Source organism: Chanos chanos, chromosome 2 (assembly GCF_902362185.1).
Source record: "Chanos chanos chromosome 2, fChaCha1.1, whole genome shotgun sequence".
Taxonomy (NCBI): domain Eukaryota; kingdom Metazoa; phylum Chordata; class Actinopteri; order Gonorynchiformes; family Chanidae; genus Chanos; species Chanos chanos.
Genome location: NC_044496.1, coordinates 20,357,436 through 20,377,350, shown reverse-complemented (window position 1 = coordinate 20,377,350; position 19,915 = coordinate 20,357,436). Strand labels below are relative to the sequence as shown.

Below are 19,915 nucleotides of genomic sequence, written 5' to 3'. Positions count from 1 at the left end.
CCAATTAAAGTAGCCTACAGCATCTGTAAACATAAGACTGTTTATCTAACACAGTCTCCTTGTCACTAAAATATTTCTGAGAAGAATTTCATGCAGGGGGATAAGGATTAATTTCTTGACAGCTATGTTTATTTCAATGTGAATGTGAGACATGGCCAGCATATTTTAGTAGGAAACACACTGGATTACTTTACTCAAAACTTAACATGCAAAAATATAGTTACTTTTTGTGTTCCCCAAGCACGTTAAATTTGATGTGAAAATCCCCATTCTTGTTCATTTAGTGAAGGTGATGTAGCCTAAACCAAGTAAACAGCTGTTACTGTTACTATTGTTGCCACAGTTACATGGCTTCTAATGTATCAGGAAGTCTGATTTAGAAAGGTGATTAAATTTTTGACCAGATCTATGGCTACATTCACACTGCAAGCCATTAGTGCTCAATTCCGATTTATTGCTCAGATACAATTTTTTTTGTTTGGCTTTTCACATAATTTTTTTAAATGGGGCCAGTATCAGATTCCAGCGTGAACTGGTCACGGTCCTGAACTGACCTGCATGCGCAAAAGAACAGTAAAAAAGACGTCACACGCAGCACGCTGTCATACAGAAGTAAACATAGAGGCCACTGAAGTCAGCGTTTACGGTTTCATTTATAAGCTGAAGTGCAGTGGAAGCCAGCGAATTCGTGAGCAGACGATAATGAGGACGTGAATGAGGAGAAAGAGAGCCCTATTTTTAATTATGGCTTTTTGTGGAGCAATGGTTGCTAATTCTGTATGGAGGTGTGTGGATGTGGAGTCAGAACCACAAGTGGTGGGATCGTGACCTGAATGGCTTCACTGAAACCAGTTTCATCCAAAATTTCAGGATGTCAAGGGCTACTTTTAACTACATCTGTCAGCGCCTCTCCACAAGACGTGGCAAGACACTCAGTTCAGGCAACCCATCTCCCTGTGAAAGCGCGTAGAAGTTGGGTTGCATTGGCTGGCAACAGGGGTGGGTTACGATACAACCCCCAAAGTTTTGCTTGTACAGAAGTGTCACCCCAAATATTTATGAGGTCTAACACCTCATTGTCCCTCCACTGACTGCCTTCATCGCAGCTGTCTTCCATGTTTGTATTCACCAAGTGATGCCAGCACAGAATTGTGACCAATATTGATCTAGAGTAATGTAAAAGTCGCATGAATTCCGATATGACTGTTCAGACTGAGGTCGCACTGCAAAAAATCAGACCTGTATCTGATTTAGGACCCTATATGAAAGTGGCCCAAATCAGAATTGAAAAGATCAGATTCCATGTGATTTGTGCTTTTCTCACGGTTATAAAAAAAAAAAGCCACATATGAGCAAAAAAATCTGATTTGGGCCGCTTTTGCCTGCAGTGTGAACGTAGCCTCTGTTTGAGGTGTCCTGATATACGAGTTTCACGGACATCTGCCAATATTTCGTTGGACCACAGTTAGCTTTGATTACGGCATACAATAGCCGTGGCATTGTTTCGACAACGTTACACAGCATCACAACATTTATTTCTGTCCAGAGTTGTATTCATTTTTGGCCGAGATCTTGTTGACAACAGGAGAGGTGAACCACTCCGTAAAGTCTTCTCGAGCACATGCCAAAGACTTTCAATGGGGTTAAGACCAATTTATACTTCTGTGTCGAATCTACGCCGTAGGTACAGTGTAAGCTCTGTGTAGCCGCGTACTCTACGCCGTAGCCTTCGGCGTAGCTTGATGCGCACCTCCCCAGAAATGTAACTACGTGTCACAGCGACACGCGTCGAAGCAGACTGCAACAACTGTGATTGGTCCACCTGGTAGCATCAACCTCCTTCTGCCTCAATATCAATCAGTTCAATGGTCGTACATCTCCTCTGACATCTTCTCTCTTTTCTGCGTTGCAGTAATTTCAGTAAAAGTAATCGTTGTTCAACATTTATTAGCTCCAACTCCAACATGAACCACTTAGTTTCAGTCGGCAGTAAAAATTTCCAGCAAAATGGTGAACTGAGCACTCGTTATTTTGAGAGCTCCGTTTGTTTGTCCCCCAAAGTTTAGAAACTAGTCCTTCCTTCGAACGCAAAACTGGTTTTACAGATATTGCTGTGCAAAGACTGAATTTCTGACTTTTTATTCAACATTATTTTCACAATTGTTTTTGATGCACAAAGAAACTCAACACAGTGGCATACAAATCCCACCACAAACTAGCATTTTGGCGATGTAATTACAGAGCAACACAGGCACCTCAACGCACAAGTATAAATGCTCACAATGGCGTAGGCCACTCGCGTAAGCTACAGCCTAGACTCTGCTTAAAGTCTACGCAGAACTATAAATCAGCCTTTAAGGTCAGGACTGTGGTGGCCAATTTATTTAATAAAATGATTCTTCATGGTCCCTGAACCACTCTTTCACAGTTTGAGCCCAATGAGTCTTAGTATTGTCACCCTGGAATATACCCATGCCATCAGGGAAGAAAAAAATCCATTGATGGGATAACCTGGTCATTCAGTACATTCAGGTACTCAGCTGACTTCATTTTATTGCCACAGAACATTGCTGAGCCTAGACCTGACCAACTGAAGCAACCTCAGATCATAACCATGCCTCCAGAGGCTCCAAATTCAAATGGCGACTTTTTTTTGGCCAGGCAGGATATATAAATGTTTAGGCCTATTATTTTTAGAGACTAAAATTAAATGTTTAGAAATAACTTAGGTCCTTCAAAACCTGTGAGTTAAAGAAAAGTGTTTTTCATGCTGCAACCCTTTTAGACTCCACATGACAGTCATTTGTTTACAAGCCACTGAAACCTCTCTCAGAATTACATTTTCAATGAACCCAACTACATCATTCAAGAACATGTAGGCTACTGACGTGAAAAACTGGACCAAATATTGTACAAATTCTAATCAAATATGGCAGACTTTAGGGATAAAAATTGAGGGCCAAGATAAAATATGAGACAGCTAACTGTACTGTACAGTAGCCAACTTGCATTGGAATTGTCATTATGGGTTATCTGCATACTTGCATGTGGCTCTTGTGACCTAAGCTACATGGTTCAAATTGTCTGTTAGTGTCCCCCTCTGAAGTTCATCTCTAAAGCATCTTTCAAAAAGCTGAGGAGTGATTTATCTCCAAGCAAGTTCTTGGGGCAGTGAGCAGGGTTAGTTTGAAGTTCTTGTAATGACAGGCCTATACTGATTAAAATCACTTTCGAAATCCCTAAAATATGGGGCTATTGATGTCGACCAATGATGGTCAAAACACATAACTCTTGGCATTCCATGAAAATAAAACATTTAATGTAGGCTAATGCTTTCAGGTATCACCCCTTAAAGTACCAGCAGGAGTAACAGCCTACTCTCTAACTATGAACTTGACCCCTGAACAGCAGCATATAATGTTGTGCATCCTCTTACGGTAATACGTTGGGAGAAAAAATTCCATGCAAGGGGTATTTTCCCATTCAAATCAGGATGAAATCTCCCAAGATATAAATCTCAAGTGACTGGGTACTGAACAGTTACAAGATATCTTTCAAGCAATAGGCTAAGGAAAGCACCTATCACATGGATGACTCGTACTGTTTACTAGTGAGGCGTTGCTATTGATCTACCAGTCTTTTTCTCTCTCTCTGCACTTCCACAACTTCCCACATCTTCAATTGATCATTTCCCAGCCAACTTAAAAGCATGCCAAAATGTATTAACAGCATGTCCTTTCAAGGTAAAGGTAGTTACTACCACCATCATTTGAATCCTTTAGAATGTATGTGCACTCAAAACAGTTTCAAAACTCAAATGATTCTCTCAAAACCATTTCACTCTGTCTGCATGATTAATAAAATAAGTTTGTTTCAACAAACCAAAAATGGACAGGGCATAGGATTTCATTGTTGTTTTGACAATGTTAAATCAGTTTTGCTTCCAGATAAGCCTGATCGCTTTTTTATCTCTTCTCTCTGAAATTTCATTAATCTTTCTTTTCTTCTCCCTTGCTTTAAACTTTCTGCAATAAATCTGGGCTGGGAGGTGGGAAACAACGTCTTCTTGCGTCATCTCCACGTTAGCACCTAGTCTGTGCTGGATCACTCAGCAGACAGGTGTACTGACCACAATTTGGCAAGGTTCCTCAGTTTCATATCCTCACAGGCCAATCCACGTAATAGTCCAGTTTAATAGCCCAGTTGAAGCTCAGCTGTAAATCAGTGATATGAAGTCACATATGCTACTCTTCAGACTCTCTCCATAGCCGTCAATCTAACAGCAAGCTGCACAGTATCTTCTTTAATGTTAATATGCAAAGGAATATAACCACTGTTTGCATAGCAAAGGGCATCAAAGATTAGCAAATTTGCAATGTGAAAAAATCCCTAACTCCAGGAAGTGCTTCATTTACTACGTGCAAACACTGAACTGGAAAAATAACAGAATGGAAAACAGATGACTAGTTTGAAGGGCATTGTAGAGACAAAATGGGTCAGCAAAATGTCAAATCTAAATGATACTCATGTCTTTAATCTGCAGGAGGTCAATCATATCAAACAAACGAGAGCTAAACCAATCCAAAGTACCATTTTAAAGAACTGCCACCATTTGGGTGGTACATATATCTAGATTGAAAGCATATGAGACTCATCCATCAAATGTGTGTCATGTGCCACAAACTGAAACTAGTCACCAGAAATGTCTGTATAAAATCAATCACCCTGATACCACAGCTTTGACTATGTAACTTTGTCATATTGGGGCAGCTAACCTAAAGCTTAGTGAAGTGGGCTTGGGACCAAAAGGTCGCTGGTATGAATGTAGCTTGAACGAACAGCGTTTTCCCCTCCTTCAATATGCACGGCTGAAGTGCCCTTGAGCAAGGCACCTAACTGTGGCTCCCCACTGCTACGGGTGTGTGTGTGTGTGTGCTCACTGCCCCTAGTGTGTGTGCTTATTGCTCACTGCTCTAAGTGTGTGTGTGTGTGTGTGTGTGAGTGTGTGTGTGTGTGTTCATCGCTCTCTCAGTGGCTTAAAATGCAGAGGTCAAATTTCTCCATTATGGGACTGATAAAGGGATTAAACTTAACTTATAGCACTATTTAATGTCAAAGCGTCCTTTGATTCTCATGAAGTTTATAACCAAGACAACCTCTGATTGCCTACTGCTTTTTTAACAATGTTGTTCAAATATAAATACTGTAACCATGTTATGACTTTCTCTTACTGTTATCTTTCCACGGCGTGAGGCAATTCTCGGAGCCTTATCCAAGTGTCAGCTCAAACATAACAACAATGTTCTGAAATGTGACAACTGGTCATAAAAAAGAAAAGCTTTGATGTAACTTGCCAAATCTTCTTTCCTCTCCCCTTTAAATGAGTGATAAACATTTCCTTTGAGAATTGGGAAAACATCGCATAAAATGTTTACAATGTGCAATATCAGCAATGGCGCTTAGCAAAACAGTGATCAGAGAACAATAATGAGACTATGGAGATGGAGAGACGCCTGCTGCAGATTCCAGATCAAAAACAAAGATGATGAGGTCATCTAGAGATTATCTTTGGCCCTTGCTCTGTGATGCTGGTGGTGCCCTCACAAATCATTTGGGTAGGGGATAGGAGTTGGGAATAGTCTCTTTTGAATATGTCAGCTGTGCTCTAAGAGATGGCTTTGAGTCTCTTAACCATCTGTCCACACTTTTCCTCTCTAATTTCAGTGATGCTGCTTTCATGTACCAGAAGTAAGTTTAAGTCAATGCCAAGTTTCAGCACTAACATGTCTTCTTCTGCACACCTACAAATGATCTACAGATTGTTGGCTTACCGTAGGCCCTGCAAGACAGAACTTGAAAAGATGGAAGTAACCCATGAAAAGAAATATTTACTGGGTACCAAACACTGGTAATGTTAGAGTCATACGGCATATGATCTGGCCGCAACAGTGACGTGAACTAAAACAGAGAAAACACCAAAGGATCAAAGTAAAAGGTTTATGGGTCATAATTGTTATACAAAAAATGTGTGCTAACTGAAGGCAACTGTGCTGTCAAAAAACACCAGAATACCCATAGAAATAAGAAAAGGGTTCCAGTTACAGTGAGATGTTCATCTGAGAAGCAGAGAAAACGAAAAGAATAGATGTGTATGGAACAATATTTGTGTACATGTGCCTATGAGCTTCTGTGAGGAGAGTGAGGTGAAATATTGTTAATTGAATCCAATGACAAACTCTCAGGTACCGGTGTGCTGCTAGACAAACACTGTGCAAGAGAAACTATTGATAGCTTTCCTGCCAATTTAACTTGGGTAAACAGAGACCTTTAAATGTGAGGCTATTCGATTACTCTCATCCTCTTTAATGATCTTTAGTCAGCTGTAAAAGCAGTTGAACTGGCAACGATTTGTATCAGTGAAATTCAGATAAAAAAAATCATCCAACATTTGTAAGTAGCCTATAAAAAATAAATAAAAAGAAGTCTATAAAACAACAATAACTCCATAACAAAATGAAAGTTTGATTGGATCAAATAGCCTATATTTTTCCTTCAATGCAATTAGCGAAACTGCGTCATAGACTTTTGATCAATCAAGTGTGCTCACATACCTCAAATGGATTTTTGTGAACCTTTCTCTTGCGCTGTGCTGATAAATATTATTTGGAGCTGCAATCATTTATTACACTGTCCAGAGGAAATGAGCCAAGAAAATACACTCATCCAGTAACAACACTCTCAAATAAATCTTTAAAGGCAAAAGTGCACAGCATAAGTCAATAGAAACTAGAGGAGTCATTATGGTAATGGGAAAATAATTCAGCTTCAACCCAACGGTGAGCAGCAATTACTTGACACAAATCAGACCGATCACACACCAGTAAGGCCTTGGCATATGGAAGTATTTTGTTTGGGCTTGTATGGTATGTTAGGTGTTTCAGCGCATGTTTCAGATAAAGTTATGCAATCCATTTCCAAGTCACTTAATAGCAGTGACTGAATATTCTGTCATAAAAGCTACGTGAACTACTGCATCGAAACACATCGCACCCGCACCCGCCCCCCCCCCCGCCCCCCAGACCAGTTTAATCAAATGTACTATGGTGCAGGCAGCAAAGAACACTTCAGGTCAGGTTCACTCTGCAAATTATGATTTATGGAGAACAGTGAGCAGGAGAGCATTTATTGCCCATAAAGAGGAAACACTACACTCCTGTAAAAAGAAACACATATTGCTTATTCAAGGGAGCATTCAAATGGGGGCATTTTTACATACCATACCAATTCAGACATATAAAAATACAAGCCTAAGGGTCAATGAGATCTATTGGCAGTGTTTCCTTAAATGCTGTAATTTAATTTGGTTTATATCTGCTCTTGGTTATATCCCAATATACTCCATTTACATATATTTTATTTGTATTATTTCATGAGATAGCATTGTTAGCCTGTAGTGTTCATGGTAACGTTAATATCGAATCAACGGCTTTAATTTCCCTCTATGGCTCTGACAGACACGGGCAAAATTCAAGATAAATGGTGTTTTAAATGTATGTCCCACAGTGGTGAGATAAATCTTAAGACAAAATGCCATTTAGAGTTTCAGGCAACGTTTAATACTTTGCAGGCCAGTAAGGACATTTAAGCTCTTCTGCAAGGTTTTTGTAATATTTCCAAAACTTATTACATAAAACTATCTACTCTGTCCAGCAGTACGTCCCTGCACTATCCAAATTATTAATTGAAATGCCAGACAGCTCATTTTGTCTAAGTGACTGCAACTGTACACAGAACACCAGAATATTTATGATCCACTTAACATATCATTCATGCCAATACATCATATGTTTTGGTCATTATGCAGACATTTGAGAGAAACCTGCTAATTCTGAAGGGCATAGCACTGAGAGAACTAGGTCAAAGTCACGTCCACAATAACTTGGCTCATTCTAACTATAACTTGGCTCATTCTAACATTCTGTGTTAGTGTGTACAGAACGCACGACTTCATGTGTAGACAGTTTTCTCTCTCCACTGTTTCTCTGTGACATTGTGAAAATTCCCACCCCATAAACTCAAAGGGATGTGGATGCTGTGCTACTGATAAGGTCTAGAGATCAGAAGGAAATAGGCAAACATCATCCTTCACGTCAATACCACTCAATGAGAAAAGGCAGGAAAAATAAACCACACAGCTCTGAGAAGGAGGACAAACTGTCTCAGGGGTCCTGCTCTTTACTGAGAACCACACAGAGACAGAAATCCTCGATGAGTAAAAGGGTCCTGTCAGTTTGATTATTATCTTCTTCTTTTTTTTTTCTAATGGAAATAGAAAGTTCTGGATATACTCCATTCTGAGGAGGACAAATGAAGCCATGCTATCTCTATTGTGGCCAGGAACATTTTGTTCCACCAAGCACAAGAAAGTGATTTGTCAGTTGGCCTGCTGTGTAAGTCACTGATGGATAAGGACACTGTTTACCTATTCATATGTGTAGCTGCTGCAAGTAACTGAAGAATTTCAGCTGGGTTGTTGCTGTAAGAGAGAAACCTGGAGGGTGGCCAGTACTGGAGGGTTTTCTCCAGACCTACTGACTGGGGTCAGTGTTAACCAAAGGATCAGCCTCTCTGCTGGAAACAGTTAATACATTGAGAGGAAACACATACACATCAACCCATTCATATACACTTGGTGTGCTAATTTGCTATGCTAATTAACTGGCTTAAATCAGAGTAAATCTGCTCATGCTGACTATAACTAAACCAGGAAATATTCAAGCTTGTCATTTCTATGAGTAATATATACGATGCTTCCCACAATAATGTAAACAGCCCAAAATGACACTGACAGTGACAGTCTACTGGCCAGTCTGAAATCACATTCTCTCAAGCACACTGAGAAAATCTGGACAGTACATCATCACTCCTTTTAAAACAAACATATAAATGGATGAGGATGTAGCTTGCCCTGATGTTAAACCAACATAGGCATATCATCAGGCAGAGAACTACAGTACTCTTAAGTACTTTTGCTTGAAAGTAGTTTTTCACTTTGCAAAAAAATGCTGGCCCTTACAAGAGGCATCCTGCCACACAACGCGCACAGACAAAATCTGTGACAGTTCAACTAGATAACTTTTGAAGGATGTGCAACCCAGCACTCACTGCCAAGAAAGAACACATAGAGGATCTACGAGCAAGGGCAAATACACTGTAAATGAACTCCACATTACAAATGTAATTATCTGGCAAATAACTAAGTATTGAATACAGGACACAAAGTAAAATTCAATAGCATGGAATCCTTATAATTAATAGCACCAAAACTAGTTAGATGGCTTGAAAATTTATCAAATTCACATGTCAATTCTCCCCTGATACATACTTACATATTACTAAATCCCCATTCAACAAGTTATCTTAAAATCACAATACAGCAAATGGTATCGATAATTAACACTTGTACTTTGTAAATTCCCTTTCATACCAACACATCTCATTTCCTCATAGCATTTCAAGTGAAACATGCATTAAAAAAAACTAAATATGAAACATTTCTTTAGCAGATGTACCATTCACTCCATCTTGACCTAACACATCTCCAAGCTCTTTTAACCCCTCCCCTCTCCCACATAGTTACTGAAGTCCCTAAGCCAGGGGGTCACAACCACCACATATGAGTTGTCCCATATGTCATAGTTTGGTCTCTAAGGATTGTAAGATCATAGAAAGGCAGGCAGAAAGTTGCACTAGGTTGTCTGTAAACCAGCACAAGTGGTCATTCCTTCATTTCCTTTATTCCTTTATTAATTCAGAAACTAGCCAAAGAGTTGGAATACAATGTGGTATGCACATTTATTTCTTCATAATTGCATTAGAATTCCAATGCCTATTAATTGCCCACAGTAAAACAAAGTGTAGAATTGTTGTGGTATCAGAAATACTCTCTCAATGAAAACACCTGTGAGCTCAAATGCTTCCTGGCCTAGCCTAAGCATAATCGTGTTTCCTCCACTTTGGGATGGTGCATCCGCTTTCCACAACAAAGGAAACTCTTTCGGGCAGTAACACAGTAGTGAGAGCAGAGCCTTTCCCATGCACTGCAGGGAGGGAGGCAAGGCACGGTCATGAATTGCTACCCAATTTCAACAGTACAATCGAGGTTTTCTCCGCCGAAACGGCCCGCCTCAGAAAATCAATACAACATAGGGCGCCCTAATCATCCATTTAAAAATCGATAGTGTGTAACAGGAAATAAACACCAACATTAGTGGCCCGAGTGAATGTTCACTGATTTAAATGTCTTCATTCAAAAGAACTGACAACTCTGTATTTTAGACTTGGCTAGGGTTTGGAGAAGTTTTGTCGAGAGTCGACAAATCATTGCCTAGAAATGCGTTACCGGGTGACAGAACCTCATTACAATAGAAGTTTATTCAAACGTTAGATTCCAGCAAAGAGAGAAACACGACAGGACGTGACAGATTTGAACCGTTTCTTAGTCACTAGCTACATTTGTGGTTGCGAGCATGAAATGTATCCTTCCTTGTTGTGTAATCACTGACTACATATTAATCACAACAATTAAAGCTATATGACTAATTCATGAATGAATTATTAATTTTGTTAACAACACAAAAACATAAAATGCAAATAGTATTAAATCACAGATAGCAAGCTAGCTAGTTTCAAATCTGACGGCCTCAATAAAGCTCAGCATGACCAGCATAACATAAACATTCATCGTGCCAGTAATACGTACGACAACTTACCCGCCTTTTCCTGATCGTATCCAACGATAATAAAGTAATCAGCCAATCTAGCCATATTTGCCACTTTTTTCGAAATCTTGCAACACAATTCAGCATTTTTCTTTCTTCAAAAGCACAGCCATGTTTGACAGAGCCGAAGCCAGTGCGCTTGCGTGCAGTTCCAAGTGACCCTGCATGGGCGTGGGCCATACAGTTTACAAATAGAAAACTGTGCTTTTTGGAAGGGATATCCCCAAAGAATCGTTGAAACTCAATGAATATTCCGGCTGCTTCATTGGGTGACCGGAGCAACGGCGTGACGCCGTTAAATGTACGTTAAATTACTTAATGTAAGCAGATTTGCGTTCGTTTGGCAATCTGTATCACGCAAAATGCACTTGAAAACTGCTTGGCGGGGTTATCCGATGAAACCAGTCAGTGTTTTGACCGAACGGTATTTTCCTCACCTATTTGAAATTTGAATGGATACTCATGACTTGAATGAGTTTTAGCTCTCCTCTTCAGAAGAATCGCATGCGGAAGCGCCAACCTCATCGGATGTAAGAGGGCACATGGAACAATGAATTGTACACTGCACCTGGGTTAATAAAACGTTGTATTTTAATTCACTAGCAATGTCACGCATTAATTTTGATGAAATAATGGTATTCCAAGGATTAACTGACTTATTTTTTTCCAGCTGATGGGTTAATTTATATGGATCACTGAGATCAACATTTTTCATAGCCCTACTTAGAATGCAAAGGTTCCTTCTTCAGTTTCCTTTGTATTTCTTAGAGAGAACTGCTGCTTTAAAAACCTGAAAATTTGCCAGCTCATGTTTACCCAGCTGAAGATGAGGATACATTGTTTTCCAAAACATGTGTCTAATCATAAACTTATGTGCTCTCAAAGCCATAATACGTCTGTCCCTATACATCACATCACCTGTGTAAATGTTGGGCCTATTATTTAATTGATTGACTGATTGATTTAGGGAGTGAGTGAGTGAGTGAGTGATTACGTAATCCAACAAACATCCAGCAAACATAGACCATATAAGGAGATGCAAGCTACAATTAGTTCTGTGGTGTCACCATGATTGTGCAATCTTTCATTCCCCATAAAAGGATAAAGGATTATAGTCCACCAAAGTCGTTTATTTATTTTATTTATGTCATTTATCACTACAAAAATATATATAACCAATACAAACTGTAAAATATTTGCTGTTTTCGCTCTGTATGGATCCAATTCAGATTAATCTCTGTTCTAGAATATGAACTCAGTCACAAGACATTGAATGCCCAGCAGCTAAAATATGTGTCAAAAATATTTCTTTGTATTATCACTACCTTGAAACATAGTTTATACTTTTAAGAAGCACATCACAGATTATAACTACAGCGAGAGTGTTAATAACACTCACATCACAAATTATAACTACAGCGAGAGCATTAATAATACTATGAAGGCCATAAATACATAAATAGTTCCCCTCAAAAATGTACAAATTTCCCCAAAAGAATGGTGACAACCTTCAAATACATATGTGTTAATTTTACCATATGTGACACTGTCATGACCTCCATGGTCAAAGATCAATTGCTTATTGGATGTCTTAGAGAAACAAGATCTACTGAACAGGCAAATTTTTCTCTCAAAAACTGACCCTATGGGACTTGTAATCAACATCTGCTGCAAGCCACTTTCTGACATTGACACTGTTTTGAAGTTTCTTATTTCAGCTCCTAGAAAAGAAAGGAATTTAGCAAGATTTTTTGGAAACAAGCAATGTAAATGGAGAAAAATTCATGTATTACTGAGCCATGTATGGTTCAGCATGACAACTATTGGTAGTACACTGCATGGAATGGGAGAGAGATTCAGAAAGGAGAACTCTTTTTCTCACTCAATTATATTCCCACACTTTGAAAAATTTAAGGATACTGAACACAAATGGTAGATAAAAGCTACTGTATATTCTTAAAATGTAATTCAGATCAACAAACCTGATCATGATTAAGTGTATTATGATATATTTATAATGATTCTTTACATGTAAAATAAGCAATACCCATGAAAAACTTTATACTTTGTGGGTAATCACATAGAAAAACCTTGTGGGTAATCACACAAACTAATATGTAGTACCAGGGACAGACATTCATGTAACGCTTAGACTGTGTTAGCATTCTTTAAACAGTAAAAAAAAAATCCATGTTTACTGGAATGCATGGGTTGGTCCCCCCAAATTAAATGCAGATTTCACATTGTGTCCTAGTTACAGAACACGTTTAGATTCAGTCACTTACGCTAAACCAAATACCTAAAGCATGAGCAATAGTCATTGAATCTCATAGGGCTTATATTTCATTAATGAAGTATTTCACTCACTTGACTGGGCCATTGGGATTGGGCCAATTCAACTGTAAAGCCTCAAATAAGTTGTGGTGTATAATTTTAGCAATAAGTTAGTCACTTACTGGAGTGCATGAAAAATACAAAAGAAGAAAGTCTTGTTTGTTTTAAATAATTATCACAATTTTGTGACTTGTGATTAAACTTTTTCAGTATGATTCAATTATTTTAGCGTTCTTTTTGCAAAAAAAAAAAAAAGAAAGAAAAAAAGAAAAGAAAATAATATACTCCCGGGTTTCATTTGCCTATTATGTTGCATGAGTTCACTGTTTGCTGGTTTGTTGCGGGGGGGGGGGGGGGGGGGGGGGGGTGCAGCTAGCCCCACCCACCTCCAGTATAAATGCTCTCACATCTAGTGGAGAGTCAGACTATTAGCAGAGTGTCACAGCTGCCTGTTTGAAGCCAAAGGAGCCTCTGGAATACGCTCTCTACATTGATTCCAAAACAACACATCAGCCTCATTGAACTACTTCAAATTTCAGGTATGCAGTCTGACTTTTTAAGAAATACAATGTTCTCTCTCTTTGCTTTCCAGCTGATGGCTTTATCCTTGCTTTTTGAGGTCAGGGCTCAAGTGTGCTAGACTGAGACAGGTTATCTGTCTTGTTATATAAGCAGTTCAGTTCTTAGCATGTGTGTAGATGTAAGGGGGTGCTTCTGTGCATGACGTTTGTTAGGCAATATTTAACATGTCTTAACCTCTCCATCAGTTCACTAAGTCTTTTGAATTAAGTTCTTGTTGCTTAAAATGAGATTGAGGGATGATACTACAAAAGAGAGTTTAAAACTGATTCTTCTTTTCAAAACACAGTTATTCCATTTACCTTTGTCCCTTTTCCCACTGGCCTTGAGCATGAAACATGGTTGCAAGTTAGTCACACAAAACTTGACCTTGGCATGCCACTTCAAATAAATGTATGATTAGTGTAGATAACTTGGCTTTTGGACTCTTCTGTAAGCAAGAGTGAGGCATGGTTAATATAGGGCAGAGAAGTGCTTGCAAACACTTGGATGGAACCACAGTATTATCAAGCTATTTGGAAACTTCAGTGACTCAAATGTGTTGTTTTTTTCCCTAACAGATCTTACTATGGACAAAATGAATCTGATTCTACAGTCCCTGTTCTGCTGCTGTCTGCTCACCACTGTTTTACCCAGTGTGGATAGTGCAAAACTTAACCTGAGCCAAGTTTTTAAAAAGAGGTAAGCTGAGCAGCCCTTAGTCAATGTGTCCTTTAGGATAAACTGTTTTTTTTAAACAGCAAGTTAATTGACTTTCATCATGATTTGTGTTTCACAATGTGATTTGCAACATGTACAGTAATTTCACTTCCTATTTTTAATCTATAGTGCCTGGCTACAAAGCAGAACGAGAAGAGATTTGAACAGTTTGTCTGCACTGAGTGAAGCGGAAACAGCTTCATTTGTCCGTCCAGAAGATGTCAAAGACTCCATGATTCCACATTCCAGGTGAGATATTATATCTACATATGTTTACATAACTGTCCCAATAGCTCAAATAATATTGTTATTCTCTTTGAGTACATGTTTCACTTTGAATAATAATGCATCAGTGAAGATAAAACAAACTTGTCAAACAAGGCACATTAACGTAAACTAGAACCAAGATCTAAGAGCCAGACGCAGTCACTCAAGAATGTGGAGCATAGATTAATGTCTTTCTCCTCTTCTCCTCTCCAGCACTGACATCAGCATTCGAGTGAAGCGATCCAAAAACTTTGTCAACCAGTCCAGGAAGCCGGGTTGTTTGCTTGGCACTTGCACAGTGCATGATCTGGCACACCGCATCCACCTTTATGATAGACAATCAAAGACTGGCAGCGCGCCCGCTGATAAAATCAGTGCACAGGGCTATGGCCGACGGCGGAGGTCTCTGCCAGAGAGACAGCTGAATCTGCAGTGGGAGGGCAACCGACTCAGGCCGGTGTGGATCAGCACAAGCTCACGGCTACACAGGCTAGAGGCTCTCCTCAAACGGACATGAACGGGTCAGGTGGAGTAAAAGGGAGCGCCCTAGGGCCACCGTGGCCAAGGCTTACCGGCCAAATCTGAAATTCTACAAATGCCTCAGACTCCTGCCAAGAGTTTTCTGGCCCATTCTTTTCCAAGCTTGGAGAGCAGTAGCATCTCCTGAAAGCTGGCCTCAGTGGATGTATCGTCAAAGCAGAGCACAAAAACAACAGCTGTTCCACAAGCACTGTGCGAGAGAAAGAAAGAGAGAGAAGAAAGAGAGAGATTCTGCAGAGGAGCTGACTCAGTTTGTCTGGGTGTGAATAAGCAACAAAACGCAGCACTGGGTACAGTGATGTGGTCACAGGGACTTCTGTGAAGAGTGATACTCATACCCTGGGACAATGGGACTTATACAACACTCTCCCAGTGCTCTCTCACTTCAGTTCTAAGAAGGACTATTATTTGGGATTACCACACCCAGCAAAACTGTGTATGCTATCACTCATTTCAGCTCTCTCAGAAAGTCTCCATTTGGACTGTAAGCCATCAATACCAACATGAAAAGATACACAATTGTAAGGGGATGTATGGAAAAGTTTAAAAAATGAGGTGTTGAAGCTGTTTTCTGTTTCAAGTTTTAGGACACTGTATGAGGGAAATAAATGCCTTAGATTATATGAATTGTGTGTGCCAGTCCAGTAAGGATTGTATTCTACTTGAAATTGATTATTTTTATATAGAAAAAAATGTGCAATTTATATATAAAGTTATATTGTCAGTATATGTATATATGTAAGTTAAATATTGTTGATGTCTCCTTATTTAATTGTTTTACATCACTTTCAGCTACTTACAGAGATAGTTATTTTTGTACAGTAAAATGAGAATATGGGCATTCTAGAGGGTTCTGTGTCTACTATTCATTTGTCTCATGGGTGTTGAATGTTTCAAACTGTGGTGAACTGTTCATTGTGTCTTTGTTATAAGATATTTGTAAATGTGGTCCATCATGTGTGAGTCAAACAGAATAATGTTGTCATCCAATAAACCTTTGCATACTTTGAAACTAACCTCGTCCAGATCTCCTCTCTCACTATATCCTCCAGGAAATGGTGTACATGCAAAATGACTCTCAATTGTCTCCATGACCATGGGTGAGACGTTCCTGTGGCCTGGTATTGATTAGCTGATCACAGGGTCTCATTAAAGCCCCTGGGAGACAGATAAGATACCAGCCACATTCTTGCTCTGTATTGAGCTTGCTCAATACCACAGTGTGGCCTGAGAACCATTAGAGTGCAGGGGCCTGGTGTGGAGTATTTTTGATCGGAGATTGTCAGGATTCTGGGCTCTGGAGATCAAGAAGTGAATGTTTTTTAATCACGTAGGAGTTTGTGTGGTTGTGTAGGGATTCACTTGTTCATCCTTATTTTATCAACTAATTCAACTAGTCTCATCCTTATAATGGGAGATATCCAGAAAAAGAACCAGAGGATTCATGGATTTATGGTCCAAAACAATCTCAGTAACGCCTGCACAGATGTCATGTTTTAAAATCTCTTGTGATGTTTTATTTTCCACAAGCTCATAAACTATCTGCAAATATGTAATTTACATAATGAGCTTGAAAGTCGAAACTGCACTATCATCCTTTGGTAGGACATTTGGAACTGATTAGCCCAGTGAATCTGACACGGGTTTCCATATATGGAGTGCTTTTAACCTCTAAATATTGTCACATTTATCACTTCACCACAGCAAAAACCACAAAACAATATTGCACATGTCTGAAAATTGGGGGCTGTATAAGATTAAGACTGCTTGTTGAATATGCTTGTAAAGCCAGAAACCATAACTGAGGTGCAGATCATTCGCCAGTTTCAGTAAAAAGAGATGCCACTGAACAAAATTCACTTAGTTTCCTATAAAGCAACTTTTCTATATGCACACCAGCTGAGGTGTTTTTGGTTGAGCTCTGGTTGAGTTCAGAATTATATAGAGTATTTGCATTTCACCATCTCACAAACTATGGTCTTCTACAGTCCCAGTGGACTACAGACAGGTAATGGATTTTATTAGGTCAGTCTAGGGATTACAAATAGGTGCCAGAGGGTTTCATGGCATTATGAGCATAGACAAAGCCTGCTGGCTGAATAACATTTCAGAGACTACAGCTCCATCTAGTGACCTGCTCATGCACTCAGTACCGTCACCATTACAGCACCACATGTACAAGCTAGGAGATGAGAGCTGGCCTCATTTAATGAGCACCTTTATTTACTGATCCTAGATATATCATTCATATTCTCCACACAACCCTTTGCACTGTTAAGGTTGAGCGTACAGAACTGGGTGCTGGGACCAGGCATAAATCATTCTTGAGCATATACAGAGAAATATGAGCAGATAGCTATGTCAACAGCATCCTTGCTGACCACATAAAATAATGTTCCATATTCCATATTTTGCATTTGAATGGAGTTCAAATGTTTGGAGAACTTACAGAGGACAGTGAATGAAAAGCATAAGCAGTTACACAAGCTAAGCTGTTCTCAGGAGGCATGTGAAAGTCATCGATCAGATTTTGAGGACTAAAAATTCAAAACTGACTCATTTTAATTAATATTTTGCTGTCACTGTTGAGAGTGAAATGGCACTGGTTAGCATTCCTACCATTTGTGAAATAGCAATCTTATTGTTAATGTCTCACAGTTCTGAAATGGAGAACAGCAGATCAGGGGAATAGCTAGAGTCTGTTTTGGGAAACAGACAGTTACCATTCTTGTATTTTGTGTTATCTATTAATTGTTATAGGCTGAGTCATTAGAAATTTTACAAAAAGGCATTTCAGTGCAAAAAGTATTCTGAAAAGTAAATCTCATTTTGGTGTTCATGTAAATCCACTCAAGATGAAAGTTTTCAAATGGCAGCTTTAGCCATATTTCTACAGGGCAAAAAAGTTCTACATGCTGAGCAAGATTGCTTTAGATTGTGGATATGTCCAAGATCAGTCTACTTTGAAGAGGAGCCCTCTAACCTCAACTGACATTTACAGAGTTTGATAAGAATTTATGGGTCATAGGCAGATTTCATTAGAATAATGAAACAGAATTAATGCAGTTAGCAGAGGTGCATTCTTTCCATGAGAAAGTCATCCAAGATACATGAACTCACCACAGGTTCATCCCTGTGCTTTAAATGAATAAACCTGTCACATGTAGCTTGTGGGATAACAAAGTACGATTCGCAAAACAATACCTGAATAATCAATAGTTTCAAAAGAGTTCGAAATATTGCTATACTTATGCAGATTTGACAAGATTGCATGCTCTTATTTAGGGACCTCCTGTCAGGTAGTTCATGCTTATGTCACTGAGTTCTCATACTCACGAGGTTGTCTGTGCTTTTTGTCTGGTGTTTCTAAGCCGAAATGATAAAAGCAATAAGAGGGTAGGACAGCCATAATGATCTGCTGCCTTTAATCCTTCTGTCATTCACAAGCACCAGACTGACAGCTCTGAGTCTTCAGCTGCCAAAAGTGCCCAAGAGACTTGAGTTTGGAGGATAAAGGCTGTAATCTGACATCACAAGGCTAAACAAAGCACTCCAGGCCTCTCCGCTCTTGAACAACAGAGACCCACGCTGTGATCATATAGTGGACACAGGAAATGCTTCTTTAGAAGAATTAACCTTCTCAGGCAGAATCAGTCACTGAAGCTCTACAATGTGGGCTATAATATGGCTAGAGCAGTTAAAATGAATATTTTTGGGGGCCTCTGAAGTTTCATACATTTCTCCTGCTTCAAAACGCAGTAAGTTGAAGACAAACAAACAAATAAAATATGATGTCACGCCCTGGTTCACTCTCCCCCTCTACTGGTTGTTTTGAGTTGTCTTATGGTCACTTCCTTGTTTTCCTTGGTTCAGTTAGTTATTCAATGAGTGGTTCCACCTGTTTTTGCTAATTAAGCCTGGATTCTGTTTGTATAAAAAACACTGATATTTTTTGGTTTCCTTGCGAAGTTCTTGATTGGGTTCGTCTTGCCTGACTTTTGTCTGAGTGCGCTTTTGAATCTTGTCTTATCCTTTGTTGAATAAATGCTAATCACTGGCACATGCAACTAGTTTCACCTCCAATTCGTGAGAATACAATTCTGATTAGCATCTGGACCAGTAACACTGAACCAGGAAAGTGAAGATTTGATACTCAACAACCTATACAAATAATGGCAACTTAAATATTGGTATCTGTTTCTCATCTGCACCCATGCAGAAGGATAGCTTTATCATGCAACAATAGTGCAATGGAAAAATCACACACAAGAGGGCACAATGAATTTCTGTGTGACCACAACATAACAGACTTCTGAAACTGAGACAACAAAGAGATGCCTTCACCAGTGAGACAGAGATGATGAAGAATACAACCCAGGTTGTGTCCCTGTTTATGCAGCATTTTTGTAAGGCAGGTTAATGATTTTCAGATCTGCTGAATCTTTATCTATTTGAAAAGGGATGATTCAATGACTCTTTTTTCCTAGTGTAAAAAAAAAAAAACAGAGCAATAGGGAAGCTGGTAAGAGTGGTGAATTTCAGAAGAATTTCACAGCTTGATGAAGTAAAACAAGCAGTGTGTTAGCGTAATGTTTGTATCGGCTGTAAAACAAGAGGACCACAGCTGTCTTTGCCCTGGCATGGAGAAGGTTAACTCTGGTTTGTCTTTCACTGCAGGAGGCTGAGTGAGTTCTTATCACATATCTCAAACCCAA

At 39.2% G+C, this 19,915-nt stretch overlaps 2 protein-coding genes across 2 annotated transcripts in view; one reads left to right on the top strand and one right to left on the bottom strand.

Annotated features, from left to right (window-relative positions):
- The window catches only part of sbf2 (SET binding factor 2), a 78,341-nt gene extending 67,469 nt beyond the window's left edge, over positions 1 to 10,872 (bottom strand). The window contains exon 1 of the mRNA XM_030765745.1: positions 10,773 to 10,872. Within this exon, the coding sequence (XP_030621605.1) occupies positions 10,773 to 10,827 (55 nt within the window). The 5' untranslated portion in view covers positions 10,828 to 10,872. The remainder of the gene's footprint in view (positions 1 to 10,772) is intronic.
- Positions 10,873 to 13,559: 2,687 nt separating this feature from the next.
- adma (adrenomedullin a) lies at positions 13,560 to 16,216 on the top strand. The gene is made up of 4 exons (XM_030764779.1): positions 13,560 to 13,654; positions 14,255 to 14,375; positions 14,523 to 14,642; positions 14,874 to 16,216. The coding sequence occupies exons 2-4, from the start codon at positions 14,263 to 14,265 to the stop codon at positions 15,175 to 15,177; spliced, it is 537 nt and encodes a 178-aa protein (XP_030620639.1). The 5' UTR covers positions 13,560 to 13,654; positions 14,255 to 14,262; the 3' UTR covers positions 15,178 to 16,216.
- Positions 16,217 to 19,915: the final 3,699 nt, after the last annotated feature.

Bases quoted from the DNA above. Each gene is read 5' to 3' on its own strand.
- adma (XM_030764779.1), top strand. From the start codon at position 14,263: ATGGACAAAATGAATCTGATTCTACAGTCCCTGTTCTGCTGCTGTCTG. The intron at 14,376-14,522 runs GTAAGCTGAGCA...TTTAATCTATAG, and splicing joins AGCCAAGTTTTTAAAAAGAG to TGCCTGGCTACAAAGCAGAA. The intron at 14,643-14,873 runs GTGAGATATTAT...TCTCCTCTCCAG, and splicing joins TCCATGATTCCACATTCCAG to CACTGACATCAGCATTCGAG.